Genomic DNA, 14,070 nt, shown 5'->3' on the forward strand with positions numbered 1-14,070 from the left:
AGGATGGCCGCATCCATCTCTGCGTCGCCTGCCGCAACGCCCAGAAGAGCGAGGCCACCCGAGACCTGATTCTGGCCAGCCACCCGGCCGCTCAGGTCTCCACCGTGGAGGTGGACCTGGGCAGCCTGGCTTCCGTGCTGCGTGCGGCCCGTGAGCTCCGCTGCAGGTACCGGATCTCTGTCCTTCACCCACTGCACCCCTCTCTTGCCTGCTTGCCTTGTGTCTCTCACTCCTGTGCTCTTCCCCACGCAGGTTTCAGCGGCTGGACTTTGTCTACCTCAACGCTGGGATCATGCCCAACCCACACGTGAACTTCAAGGCACTCTGGCATGGTCTGATCACCGGGTAGGAGATATTAGGGGGCCTGGTCCCCAGCCTGTGGGCAGTATGGGGTGCTGACAGTGTCACAATGGCCAAGGTGTGCCCTTGGGTCTGGGGCTGAAGATCCCAACTCCCTTCCCCAGTGTGACACAGAGCACACCCCTGTGGGATGCATAGTCTTGCATGGGGTGGGCAAGGTGAGGTGCTGGGGTGCTCCAAGTCACCTTGTGCTGCTTCTGATCACTGGTGTGGGGTCCGCTGTGTGTCAGTGTTGAGTGAGGGTTCACCCAAAGCCTGCTGCTCCTGGTGCTAGGTGTTGAGTGAAAAACACTGGTGTGGTGTTGGAGAGGTGAAGTTTGCTCTTTCAGGGCCTCCTTCCTGTTGTTTTGGTTCCACTGTAAGTTTTTGTAGCTGTTCTCAGCTGTACATTGTGGTGTGTTGTGCTGCTAGTGGTTGATGTTTATTCTATAAGCACTGTGGGGATAAGCACCATTAGCCTATAAACAACATGGGGAAGTTTTGGGCTAAGGAGCAAAGCAACTTCTGTTGAGTCAAATACGATGCTTGGGGTGTGGAACGTAGATGCTAGACTGCTTTCCTTATTTGTATTAGGCTTAGCTCTAGGGTTTAGTTTCATTCTGGAACTTGATTTTGTTATCAAAATGTGAAATGGAAAAGCAACACTTTTTTTAATGGTACTTCACGGTAGTGACGTGAAGTAAAGAACAAGTCTTCTCTGGTCTAGTCAGTATTGAGGCACTTGCAAATAAAGGCACTGGGATTCTCTGTAAACTTTTTCCAGCTATTTTTCAAATTGATTAATAAAGCTTTTCGCGGTGGAAACTAGAGCAGTAGATGCCTTATGGTGTTGTTCCTCTCTAACTCCCATCCTTGGCTTCCAGGAAGCTGCTTCACATGCTGACCACTGCAGAAGGCGTAATGACCCAGACGGACAGGCTTAATGGAGATGGACTGCAGGAGGTGTTTGCTACCAACCTCTTTGGACACTTTATCCTGGTGAGGCTGTGTATGAAGATTGAGACCTTGGTATGGTGGCTGATGTGGGTAGGGATGGATGCAGGCGGTACTGATGAACCAGTTCTGGCTTACAAGTTCGGATGCTGATACAGGCTGCAGCCTGACAAATAAGGAATGATAGGGTAAAGGTCTTGGGCTCTGTTAAAATAGCACTAAGTGTTAGTTGTTGTTGCAAGGGTTAATATAATCTTGAGGCTACTCTGGTTAGTCAGTGGATAGAGGTCCAGGGCAAGTATCAAGAGCTGGCTATATTAAATTCTGAGGTGCTTAACTGAGCTGTGCAAGAGAATGGTGGCTGATTGTAAATGATCCTGGTGGACCTTGGGCTGAAGTTATAGCTAAGCAGTGGCTGCTTCTGGCTTGTCTAGGGGAGACTGGCTAAGACTAGGAAAGCTAAGAAGCGGACAGCTTTTAAGAACTGTAAAGCTGTACTGTGAGACTTTAAAATTGCTGCATTAAATAAGATAACAATTCTTTTGCAGGTTCGCCAACTTGAATCTCTACTCTGTGGTAACGAAAAGCCTTCACGACTCATCTGGACCTCTTCCAGCAATGCCCGGAAGTCTGCCTTCAGCCTTGCTGACTACCAGCATGCCAAGGGACAGGAATCATACAGTTCCTCCAAATATGCTACTGACCTGACAAGTGTGGTTTTGAACAGGAAACTTAATAACCAGGTGATGATCGGGTCTGTATAGCTGAAGAAACCTGATGAGCTCCTACAATTTGTAATTATCATCATGTTGTTGTTACCTAGTTGCATTCATTTGCATATTATGGACCACATCAGATTGCTACGTGTAGGAAATAAACACAGCTGAGGTTGAGCCAATGGTGTGGGTGGTGGAGAATCTGCCAGGGATATTGCTTCTGGGACTCTTGGCCGTGGATTTTAGCTGAAAGCAGAAGCTCTTAGGAGCAGTCCTAAGTTGCAAGGTCCTGCTGTCTCTTTAGAGCAAAGAACTGGTCTTAAAGAGCAAAGAGCTGCCTATCAGAACAGGGCTGTTGGGCAGCTTTGCCTCCAAGCACTTGAGGTGTAGGCTCTGCTCTCCGTGGTGGTTACTCAAGCTTGCCACACTAAGATGCACAAGCAACCTGCTGTCCCTGTCATGGAGGATTGCCAGATTTCACTGACAAGCTGCAGCCCTAGTCCAGTGATAGCGATTCCATGTTTTTGAAATACTTCAGGAGAAAATAGTTTAGTCCTAGAGGGCTGAACTCTTATCTCTTACAGGTGAGGGAGACTTTGATCTGAGCAGGCTGTCATTTGTGGGGTGGTTGCTATTGCTGCTGAGCTTCACACAGACTGCAATGTGAGATCATGATGTGTTGGGTGGCTGCACCTACTGTCTTGTGGGCTTGTAATGGGCACAGATTTGATGTGAATGTCTCCAATTTGAGACCCCTCCAAAATTACTACATCTAATCACTCTCTGCATCTGGTAATTTTAGAGAGGAGAGTATTTATTATTCTCTGGTCTCTATATGCACCTTCAGCTTCTTGCTGAGAAGTACTTGGAGGGAAGGGGTATCATCCATTCTTAAACTAATTATTGTTTTTTGCAAACTGCTTTCTTCTCTGCAGGGTCTATATTCCAGTGTTGTTTGTCCTGGTCTCGTTATGTCTAATATGACATATGGAATTTTGCCGGTTTTTCTGTGGAAGCTGCTAATGCCCATCATGTGGTTGGTAAGTGGAACTCCTGGCTGCTTTGGGGGAGTTTTGGGTTGAGATAGCCCTGCAGTGATGCACTTCAGAGCAAGTGATGTGCAGCATGCCTCTGGCTCCTTGCTTCCCATGCTGCTGTACAGTTCTTCTGTTGGACTGGGTAGGCTGGCCCCTTTGAAGGCCTTCCCTTTGACCCCCTGGGGCCCCAGTTTCCAAGCAGAGTTCCTCTTACCCCCTCAAAGTGCTGGACAGGCACTGTACATAGAGACCGGGTTCAGCCCTTCAGCCATAGCAGTGTTTGTCAAGACTCACCTTAGAAGGTTTGCCAGCCTGTTGTGGGCTTGTAAAATCCTATCACTTTAGTGGCAGCAGAGCTCAGGACAAAACTTGGCCTCTGTGCCTTGAAATGCTGTTTGTTTCTACAACAGACTGTATTTTTCAGTGTTGTTCTTTCTGTCTCTCTGGAAAGAAAAGCCTCCTGCTCTCTGCCTTTTCATCTGCTTTCACAAAACTTTCCTTGCCTTTCTTCCTCTGGGCTTCAGCTTTTCAGGTTCAGTGCAGTTCTGTCCCTGAAGGCTGGATGCCTGGTGCTGCAAGATTGGCCTTCCTGCTTAAGCAGCCCCGGCTGGCAGCAGCTAATCCTGATGGATCACATTTCTCCTGGCAGGGAGAGGCAATGCCTTCTCACTTGTCCTCAACACTGGCAGTGTTGTGGATCCTCTCTGCCTCCTGCCTGATGTGCTCTTGAGATCATTCAAGAAGAGGTGCTTGCAAGGCATGTGTGTGGCCTGTTGTCTCCTGCTTTTGGGGTGAGCTCTGTGTTGGGGGCATGGAGCAAGGCTCGCTGGTCTGTTGGGTGGCTCCAGACACCAGAGTTTGTGGTGATACAGGGACGCTTTAGTCATAAGTGTGCAGTGCTACCTCTGGTCAACTTGGAGAAGTGCTTCTTCGTCTGGTAGATGATCTGATGTGGCTGGGCTGCAGAGAGCTTTCCAAAGAAACCTTGAGCCAAAACACAGATTGTGTCATGTATTTGTTTTCCCCTCAGATCCGCTTTTTTGCAAAGACTTACACTCTGACACCATATAATGGAGCAGAAGCTCATGTAAGTAGTTCACAACTTGATTTTAATATTCCTTCCTTCTGGGTAGCTCTTCAGGAGTCTGCTGGTTTGAACACAGAGCCTCCTGGTGTGGCTGGCGGGTGGGTGGTATATTTAACCCCTGCATAGCATGCAGCAGGGAGTGCTGGGGGGACCAGCTATGATGCTTTATAACCTTCATCAGATGTCCATTAAATTATTTTGGAAAAACACTATTCCATCCATCTTAGGGAGAATGCTGCTCTCCCTGTTGGCAGTCAGGCAGCCATCGGCATGCAGGCATGGAAATGAGTAATGTCAAGCACAGTAGTGAGGAAGTTTAGCCATGTTGAGCTCCCTCAGTGGTCTAGCACTGGGGTATAAGCATGGTTTACTGTTGGCTCAGGTGGATCATGAGGGGAGCCAGCTCAGACCTTCTTCTCTGGATACCCAGTCTTCTGCTGCTTGGTGAAAGCCCCTGTGATGTGTTCTCCTGTGTCCATTGGCAGCTGGGTCCTTGACTGCAGGCTTGGCTGGGGCTGTGTGTGGTAGACTCATACACATTTGTGCTGTTCTCCCTAGGTGTGGCTGTTCAAACAGAAGCCAGAGTACCTGGATGCGCTTGTCAAATACCACAGTTGTACTTCTGGACTGGGGAAGAGCTACGTGGAGCCCAGAAAGGTAAATGGAGCAGCAGCCTCCTGCTGGAGGGCACTTGGCTTGGGGGCTGCCACCTGCCTTGCATGGAAGAGATGGTGCCAAGGGTGTCCTGTGGCTGGAGTGGAAACAAGATGCATGTTGAATGCTGAGCAGCAAGTTGGGACATGGGGTTATCTGTGAGGCTTCCTTTCTTCCTTTCCTGGCTGCCAGCCTCAAGCTGGAGTCTTGAAGGCAATGGAGAACAATGGTCAGAACAGGATGAATGTGTGATGATGCTTTCCCAAAATATGTTCTGGCTGGTGCCTTGGTGATCGATGCCTTTGGCTTCCTCTCTGAATGTAGAAGTTCTGGATATGCACCTTGCTATCTCCCGAGCTGCCCTTAGTGTCTGTGTTGGTTGCCACTAAGGTGATGGGCTCACAGTGCTGTTCTTATTGTCTTACAGATTGACGTGGATGAAGAAATTGCTGAGAAATTTTTTCAAAAGCTGTTGGAACTGGAGAAGGAGACTCTAGAGAGATACAGTGATCTCCTAGATTAAGCTAGTCTCAGTGGAATAACAGTCTTGTATCTGTAACATGGGCTTTCTTCATTTTGGTGCTACTTGTGATGCCTGCTGTTCTGCAGGCACATGGTTTCAGACCCCGTCTTCCTTCTCAACAGAAGGTGAACAGTTCCTGAAAGTGGAATTGTGAAAACTGAAGAGAAATACTTAGTCTTTTTGGTATAGGATATTTTTCTGTCGTAAAACTGGAGACCTAGAGTAGATGGAGACTGTCTTAACACAGTTGCAAAGCAGTGTCTTGCAAAAGCATGCCTGAACTGTGCACAGTTCAGGAGCAGCCTCAAAACATGTGGTTTAAATCTGGCTTAATGCAGGAAAGGCAACAGTTTGGGGTGCTGCCCTGCATTTTTGCTCTACCAGTCTTTCTAGATAGCTTGAACACATTACCTGTGGCTGATCCTGAAGTACTTGAAGAGCTGCTCTTCATTTGCACATCAAAGCTGGGGCCACCTTTCCAGATGTACTCAACAAGGTTGAACTTTGCTGGAAGTCAGCCTTTGCACAGCATCTGAAGCAAAGCTCCTGAAGAGCTGGCCTGAGAAGTGCACACCTTGCCTCAACTGTAAGGACAGATGCCTTGCTGTCCCCTGGGTATAGGAAACATACATATTTATGTTCCAACCACACCTGCCTGGAAAGACTGAAGCTGTTGATGTGAACTTGGGCTCAGGGCTAGTCTTTCCTGTTTGTAGCAAGAGTGAGAGGTTGCCATGTTATTTTATCTATTTAATTCTCTTTTTATATAAATTTACTGTATTGAGTATTCTTCCTGTTGTCTGTCTTCACCAAGTACCTGGTGTACTTCAAATGCTGCAATGAATAAATGACGAACTGACTTGTCCTTGCTGCAGTGGTGTTTTTACACCAGGAGCTTAACTGCTGATTCTGAGGGCTGGAAAGGAATTTTATTTCCATTGCTTTGCACAATAAGCCTATGCGTAACTGGGAAGTGTGGTATCTCTTCTTTCCTGCCACAGCAGAGCTGCTAACTACCTATTTGGGCTTATTTCTGTTGTTCCTTCTGGTTAATGAGAGACTGGAGTGACTCTGGAACACTTGAGTGTGGTTTTGTGTGTTGAGCACCTGTGGGGTGTCTGAGACTATGCCCCAGCCTTAGACATTTGGGAGACAGAAATGTCTCTGGTGCTTGCTCACCCTCATGTGACACGTAATTACTGATTTAATACTCCCTTACTAGGGAGCATTATTCTGCCCAGACGCCTGGCAGGGGCCAGCTGAGGTTAGGAGAGAGGAGGCTGGGTGGCACAGCCGTGCATCACCCCAGCTGTGGTGGAGGCTCCCTGAGCTCTGGAGCTGTGGCTGCTCTGCTCAGGCCAGTGCATCCTGCTGGGATGGCTGGTGTGCCTGCTAGGGTTAGCTCAGCGTCTCTGGGGGAAACTGCGGAAGCACAGAGCTGGCACTCTGGAGAGCTCAGGCTCTCCAAAGAGTCGTCATTGAGTTGGCTTGTGAGACAGACTTAAAGAATCTTGCTTTTATTTTTTTCCCCCCTTCATTTCTTTCACCCCAACTGTTTTTGAGCATTTCTGCTAGATAGAGAGGTACTGATAGCTTGGTTGAGTTTGAGCTGAGGAGCACCTCTCGGCTCAGTCCTCATGCGAATACCTGAGCAACTAGTGTTGATGTGGGTGGGAACATACCCTGGTTTTGTCTGACTTGGTGACAAAGTGAGAAGTTGGCCATTGTGGAGCAGTGCTTTCCTTGGCTATGGCTGCAGCTGTTCAGAGTTGTGAAACAGATTGGGTGTGCTTATATGGAGCTTTATTTAAGTACAATAAAGTCTGTCCCAGCACCAGGCCTGGGTGCTGTGGCTTTTTTCAGCTGTGTCCTGAATGTCCCTAGGGCTAAAACCCTCACTTTCTGGTGCTGTTTCTTCTCTGTGAGGAAGGAGTCGGTGGCTGACTGTCTCTTCAACTTGGTGTGCTTCATCCTCGCAACATACTACAGCAGTATTTGGCTCCTTGTTCTGGAGACTAATTAAGCATGTCATCATCTTGGTTGATTTTAGATGAGAATCTTGAACTTTGCTATGCTTCTGCCTTCGGCTATAGTAGGTATCATCCACCTGCTCCACCTTTAGGATTCCTCACCTACCCTGAAGGCAGAGGTGCTCAGTCATTCCTTACGCCTGCTCTGACTGCTCTCCCATCTTACCCCTGCCTCATTTTCTTTCTGGGTTGAGATAAATGACACCGCAAATGTTAATCAAAACCATCTGACACAATGCTTCATGAAATGAGTGCAACTTGATGGGAGTTGGGAAGGACAGGGCTCCTATGCTGAGCTGATCACTGGTATTGTCAGTACCAGCTGCATCCTGGAATAGTGTGACAAACATCTAGGATAGGCAGAGATTAGTGAGCATAAGTAGGACCTCAGGTTTTTTTTTCTTCAAGTGTGTGTTTGTGGGCTGAAATTGTGCATTTATTGGGGGAAGTTGTGACTGATGCTGAAGCACAGAGAAGCTGGTGAGGGGAGAGGAGGCTTTGAGTTATCCACAGTGTTGGTGTGCAGTAGAACTATGAATGTGTTTCTGGGCTTATCTCAAAAGCACACTGTAGCTCTCCCTTGAGGATCTGGGGTTCAGAGTTAGAGAAGTGTGTCTCTGTCCTGTTGTGTCTCTGCATGGTTTTGTTTCACCTCCTTAGTTGCTGTGGAGGCACCTGGTGTGCTGTGATATATTTTACATCCTGGGAGACGCAAGGGTGGGACTCAGGAGTTGTGGGGGATCTGCTGCAGCATGTGGTTGGGGTGGGCGCAAAATGGCCTCTGGAGATCTCTAGCTCAGCTTCCTGCTTGAGCAAAGTTACATGAAGAAGGAACAAAAAGTGCTAAAGCACAGTCTGAGCCCTGGAGAGATTGGACAACCTGGAAAGACAAGATAAAGCTTGTAGTTTCCCATGTTTGGTGCTACATGAAGCTGGAGGTGCACTATCAGCCCAGGTGTCTCCAGAAGACTTCTGTTCAGTTGAAGGAGATGCTCTAGTGTCCTACAGTGCTGGTCACAGGACCCCACTGCTCTGAAGGGGTTTCTGCCTGCTTTTGTGACACTAGGCATTGTCTGTGCTGCTTCTGCAGAAGGAAACTTGGCTGTGCTCAACCTTGCCTTCTGCTTCCCTCCTCTGTTTTGTGAGAAGCTGAACATCTTTGCATCCAAAGGATGGGACTGTTCTGTGGGATGGAAACCATAACCACCACTCAAGTTTCATCCTTTGTCCTGAAAGTGCAGGTGAGACCTGGTGCCTTGAAATGGAGACTGCCCAAAGGGCAGAGCGTGGCTCAGTTGTTTGTTACCTTCTGTGAAGCCAGCCCAAGGGATGCCATGCCATCTGGTTTGGCTGCCTACCACCTACTCAGATGACTGCGAGCAGAACTGGCTGATCTCTGGAGCTGCCAGTCTGAAGGCAGGGATGGCTCCTCGCGCCCTGCTCTTGGCTAACAGGTGCTTATGTATGGAGCTTAATCCCTCGACTAATCCTTTCTGGCCAACAGGTAGACTCAGGCATGAAAACACTAATGGAGAAACAGTAACTGGGTCAAGGAGGCAGGCAGGTACGTGTATCTGTCAGCCTCTTCCCAACACGCTCCTGTCCCCTCGCCTTTGCTCACCAAGGTAGCAGAGACCCTGCTGATGCCATTGTGTGAGTCAGGTGCCTCTGTTGAGGTTGGACACATGGAGTTGTTGAGCCCTTTGTGCAATGAAAACAGGTCCTGACTGGAGCATGGGGCCCTGTGGCAGAGCCAGGGGTGACGTAGGGTGGTGAGAGATGCCAGGTGTGGGATGGGAAGAGCCCACAGCAGCAGCTGTGAGTCAGTGCTAAGACAAGAGCTTTTTGTTTGCCCTCCTTGGATACAGAGCTTTCCAGAGATGTTCTGGGACAGGTCTTGAGTATCAAAACTCGATGAGATTGATTTTTTTTTTTCGTGTGTGTCTTGTGCAATTGGGCTGTGAAATCTAATATCTAACCATTATGCCTCAGCCTGAGTCACCGGTTTCTTGCCTTCATGGGTTGAATGTGTTGCCTTGCTCCAAGCAGAGTTCCAGTCCTTGATTGCTTTATAGCTCAGTTGGCTTTCAGCTATGTAGGGCACCTATAATAAGGGCATGAGTGGGAACTGCAGCCTGAGCCACGGCCAAGGGAGGAGAAAGCTTGAGATGGTGTGGCAGGACCCATGACTGGGTGACCTTCGCCTCTCCAGGAAGGGAAGACAACAGGATTGAAGGAAACATCAAGGACCAGCCTGTAAAGGGGTGCGTATGATAGAGCCAGCTTGTGTTGAAACATCCAGGGTTAACCTTTGAATGACAACTTAGATGTTGAAAGTGCTCAGAGAGGGGCTGCCCCAAGGGGCTGGAGGGAGAGAATAGAGCTGGGGAAACGTGGTGGGTCTGTCTGGCAGGGAAGAGCAAAGAGGGACATGTATCCAGGTGGGCTTTGCTGAGAAAGGGCAAATTGTAGAGCCCCAGGAAGTTTTTGGCTGGAAGGGAGCTATCATACCTTCAGTCAGCCCTGCTCTGAGTGGGGATGGCCTCATGGCTGGACCAGACAGCTCAGGGATGTGTCCAGGTGAGCCCTGAAGTCTCCAGGGTTGAAGACCCCACAACCCCCATGGGCCCTGTCCCAGAGCTGCTCCCACACACCACCCCACTTTGCATCTTCCCAGGGGAGAGTAAGGCTGAATTGCTTGAAGGGTGAGATGTCGGAGGTTTGGGGCAGACGTGTGCCACGTGGCCAAGGAAATCGGAATGGCCAAAAAGAGCCAAGACTGCCTTGCAGGGTCAAGGAGGCTTTTCAGTGTTGCTTTGCAAAACACAGAGCTGTGTCCAAAGGAGAAACCTCGAAGGAGAACTGGTGAGTAAGCTCAGGAACAGCTTGTAAGAAAAATCAGAATAAGTAGTAAATCCTTTATCTAGCTCATCAATTGGTGCTTCTGCGTAAGAGCAGAGCTTGGAGAGGCTGTGGTGCTGTAATTCAGATTTTTGGCATTGGTGCTCAGTTAGAGGAGCCTGGGACAGCTGCCCTGCCAGAAACTCTCTTGCAGGTGACAGGGCCTTCAGGGTCCCCTCCAGGGGTAGCTGCACAGAGAATAGCCCCCATAACCCTACTTTGGTACCGCAGCACAGATGGTGAGTAGTGCCACCCCCAGCTAAGCATGGCAGACTGAACACAGGGCCACCCTCAAGAGACAGCAGTGACTTCAGGGGCAGGGGATCTAGCCAGTCTGAACAAGTGGCTGTGTGGGACGTGGCTGTGTGGGACAGCCGTGCCTTTGAGCATCATGTTCAGCTCTGGAGACCTTGGCATGCTTGCTCACTACTCCTGAGATTCACCTCTGAAGTAGCCCTGCAAGTCACTGTGGCCTGCACCTTTCTGGGAAGTGCAAGGCAGGGGCAGCAATATCTCATGTCCTTGTCATCTGAATAGATGGTGGCTTATCCGTGGCGAGCCAGCAGAAGCCAGACCTGCTGAGACAGTTTGGATAAGTCATTTCCAAGCAGCAGCACGTGGAGGCTGTAGAAATGCCACTCTGTGCCTGCCAGGACCACAGAGCCTGGGGCCAGGTGCTGCAAAGCCTCCAGGCACTGGTCATGTATCAATAGCCTTAAAATGAAGTAACACTACTCAGAAGTGGAGCAGATCCTCACGATACCTACCTGTGCCCACCTCTCTGTTCCCTGCTGGGTCCCATGGTGCTATTCATGTCCCTGGACCGTCCTGCTCTCCTTTCATGCCCTGAGTCATGAGTCTTTTGGATTCAGGGGTCTTATGCACTTAGCCTCACAGCTCACACCTGAGGTAAGAGGTCCATCCTCATGCCCAAACACCTTCCATGCACTTCCTGTAGAGGGAAGATGTTCCAGGGTAGTGTAGCCCCATGGGGTGCTTGACTATGAGGACATCCACAGTGGAGCTTCATTCTCTGCATAGGGTAGGTGCGTTGGCAGCTGTCCTATTGCATAGTGGGACTTTTGGGGTCCTCTTCACCACTTGGAGCAGGACCAGAAGTCAATAGAAGTCCACCTGCCTGTGGGGGGACCTGGCCAGTCACATGAGCAGCACCCAGTTTGACTCCCACTGCAGACACTGGGACTGAACTTTTGCCTTGCCAAAATCCACCCCTTGGGCTGGTGAACAGCCAGGCAGACACCTCTTGCTGGATGCCAGAGAGTTGCCTCAGTCTTGTGGGCACCAATTGACTTGCCCATGATTTCCTCCCACTCATGTGGCGAAGGCCTCTGGCACTTCCTTCATCAACAAAGTCCTCATTGGGTTTGGTGGCTCCTGCCAGGTTGCTGGGGTCCCAGACACAGCATTTAATGAGAAGGGGTTGTGAGAGTGGGACATCTCTTGTGGGAGATGATGCTTCTCAGTAGGCACAATCTCCATCCATGGAGGCTGAGCACGGGATCCAGCCTCTGCTCTCCTCTCTTTACCCAAACTCAAGGACAGTGCTGTTGATGTGTGGAGCAGTAGTGTAGGCAAGGATATAGAGGAGAAGGGTGAACACGCAGTTGGGATGGTGGGATTAGAAACTGGTGGGGTAGAGGTGTCTTCCCAAATGTCCCTTGGGTCCTCCATGAGGCTGCAGAATCCTCAGTAAGGAATGGGCACTGACCGCAGTGAAGCAAGATGCTGTTGTCATCCCAGAGCAAACAGGGAGTGTTTGGGCAGGTCTGGTGATGCTGGGGCTCATTCTGTCCCTGGATATTGTGCCAGGGACATCTCACCAGGAGGTGCTGCTGGCACATGGTGACTGTGTCCTGAGAGACTTGCCCCAGCACATCCACCCTACCGGTTCAATCACCTGCCCTGAATGCTGCAGATCGAGCTGATGCTCGCTGCTCCCTGACTGACAAGCTGAGCTTTGTAATTAGTTGCCCAGAGGACCTGCCGACACTCCTCATGATCCAGACCTCTGCCAGGGAAAGGTCGTATCTTTATCAGCCCTTGCTAATGCCCATTTTCTCCCTATCTTTTGCTCTTGACTGTGTCCATGTCTCCCTCTCTGAGGTGCTCAGCAGTGACACATTTGCAGCAGGACAAAGGTTGGGGTTTAGCAGAGCACTGGTATGTGAGTTGTAGGTCCAACCACACTGTCCTGGACACCATGAAAGCACTGCTTGGAGCAAGGCAAGTCCATCCTGGACCTTACCCATGCTCACTTTGCCTGCATTGCCAAATGCTGAACACCACCAGCCTCTGCAAGGGCTGGCCAGGGTGTGCAAAGCTCTGCCCACATTTCCCTCAGCAGCCCAGGCCCCCTGACCTCTCCAGGTTCACTGTTCAGCCAAAGTGGGTGGCAGAGCGGCTGGGAGTCACACAGGAGAGCTGGGCTGGTTTCTCCAGAGCCAAAAGTACTGAAGCCAACCAATCCTCAGAGACTCACTTTTGTCCAAGTTGGAGGTTTCCCCAGAAAATTCTAGTGGGGTTTTCTGTCCGGGAGATCAAAGCAGAAGGTTTCACCTCCTTGCTTCACCCAGGGCTGCCTGGAGATATTTCTGTCTTTCTGACCCAGCTTGTTATATCACACCTTTTGTCTACAGATCCTTCGTTTTGTGTTTTCAGCTGAGCGTTCACCTCTAGAGATGCCACTTTTTGTGACTGTGCTAGGTTTTAGTGAGAGCTTGTGTGATGTGCACAGGTGCAGATGGGTGCTCCTGTAGCCTCCATACAAAGGGTAGTGTGAGCACACACATGTGGTGCCTGAGGACATCAGCGTTGGCCAAGTGGCTTCAAAACCTGGGGATGGTCTTGCACAGTACCACACAGCAGAGAGGGCACGTTGTGCTGCTGTGATGTGCGTGCTCAAGGGGATTTATATTTTGAAACACGAGGTGGAACCTCATCTTGCTTAGAAAGGCTTTGCCAGGTTTAATTACTTTTTAATGTGTCTCCTATTCTGACTTGGACAGACCTCCTGTGTCTGCCCAGGGCATGCTGAAGGAGGGATACTGAAAGATCAGGCTTGATGCAGCCGTGCCTCCTGCAGATGATGCAGATTGAACAGGCTCAGGAAGACCTGGTGTCTGGAGCATGTGTCTCTTCACCCAGGTCTTGTTTGACTCACAGACATAAATGCAAATGTCACTGCTGAGGTCAGTAGGGAAACCTCTCAAACTGCTTTGCAACTCCCAGTCACGTCATGAGCTTTCCTATCTAGTCACGTTGCTCCACAGGATGGATTTCCTTCTTCAGCAGAAAGAGGTAGGAGGAAGCTTCCCTCATCCTGGGCATGTGCAGCAGAGTTTCGTGGTGGAGCTGATGCACGAGGACTGTCACCACTTCCTGTGGTCCCTTGCCAGCTATGTGGCCTCCTGCCATGCAACCATGTGCTGTCCACAGGTGAGTGACATCTGTTGAGTCCACCTCTCACTTCTCATCTCTCTGCTGACCTTGACAGTTGCATTGCCTTCATGAACCCTCAGTTGCTGTTGGCTGCAGGCACTGAGCTGTAGAGTCCAGAGACATGATGGCATGCTCCACAAGCCTCTTTCTGTATGTGACCTCTGGAAGGCACAACCTTATAGTGCCTTGCAAAATCCAGCATGGGGACGCTAACAGGGAGGCATGCCTCCTGCAACTTTGGTCTCTCTCAACAGCATGTGGTGCCGGCACCCTAGGCCATGGGACCAAAAGCCACAGGAGCTGAAGCCACAGAGAGGTGCTGTAAAGAGTTGACAGAACATAAGGAGTTGGAAGGGACCTCGAAAGATCA

General features: G+C 50.0%; 1 protein-coding gene across 1 annotated transcript; it reads left to right on the forward strand.

The window, feature by feature from the left end:
* Positions 1 to 6: 6 nt before the first annotated feature.
* On the forward strand, positions 7 to 5,319 carry HSD17B7 (hydroxysteroid (17-beta) dehydrogenase 7). The gene is made up of 8 exons (XM_010193329.1): positions 7 to 166; positions 253 to 345; positions 1,224 to 1,338; positions 1,842 to 2,036; positions 2,945 to 3,049; positions 4,077 to 4,133; positions 4,692 to 4,790; positions 5,215 to 5,319. The coding sequence occupies exons 2-8, from the start codon at positions 293 to 295 to the stop codon at positions 5,308 to 5,310; spliced, it is 720 nt and encodes a 239-aa protein (XP_010191631.1). The 5' UTR covers positions 7 to 166; positions 253 to 292; the 3' UTR covers positions 5,311 to 5,319.
* The last annotated feature ends 8,751 nt before the right edge of the window (positions 5,320 to 14,070 follow it).

Source organism: Mesitornis unicolor, unplaced genomic scaffold (genome assembly GCF_000695765.1).
Source record: "Mesitornis unicolor isolate BGI_N332 unplaced genomic scaffold, ASM69576v1 C13682895, whole genome shotgun sequence".
Lineage (NCBI taxonomy): Eukaryota > Metazoa > Chordata > Aves > Mesitornithiformes > Mesitornithidae > Mesitornis > Mesitornis unicolor.

What these genes read in the sequence shown, in the direction of transcription:
- HSD17B7 (XM_010193329.1), top strand. Translation starts at nt 293, where the DNA reads ATGCCCAACCCACACGTGAACTTCAAGGCACTCTGGCATGGTCTGATC. An exon ending in TCTTTGGACACTTTATCCTG is followed by an intron (nt 1,339 to 1,841) that starts GTGAGGCTGTGT and finishes ATTCTTTTGCAG; the next exon opens with GTTCGCCAACTTGAATCTCT. An exon ending in TAATGCCCATCATGTGGTTG is followed by an intron (nt 3,050 to 4,076) that starts GTAAGTGGAACT and finishes TTTTCCCCTCAG; the next exon opens with ATCCGCTTTTTTGCAAAGAC.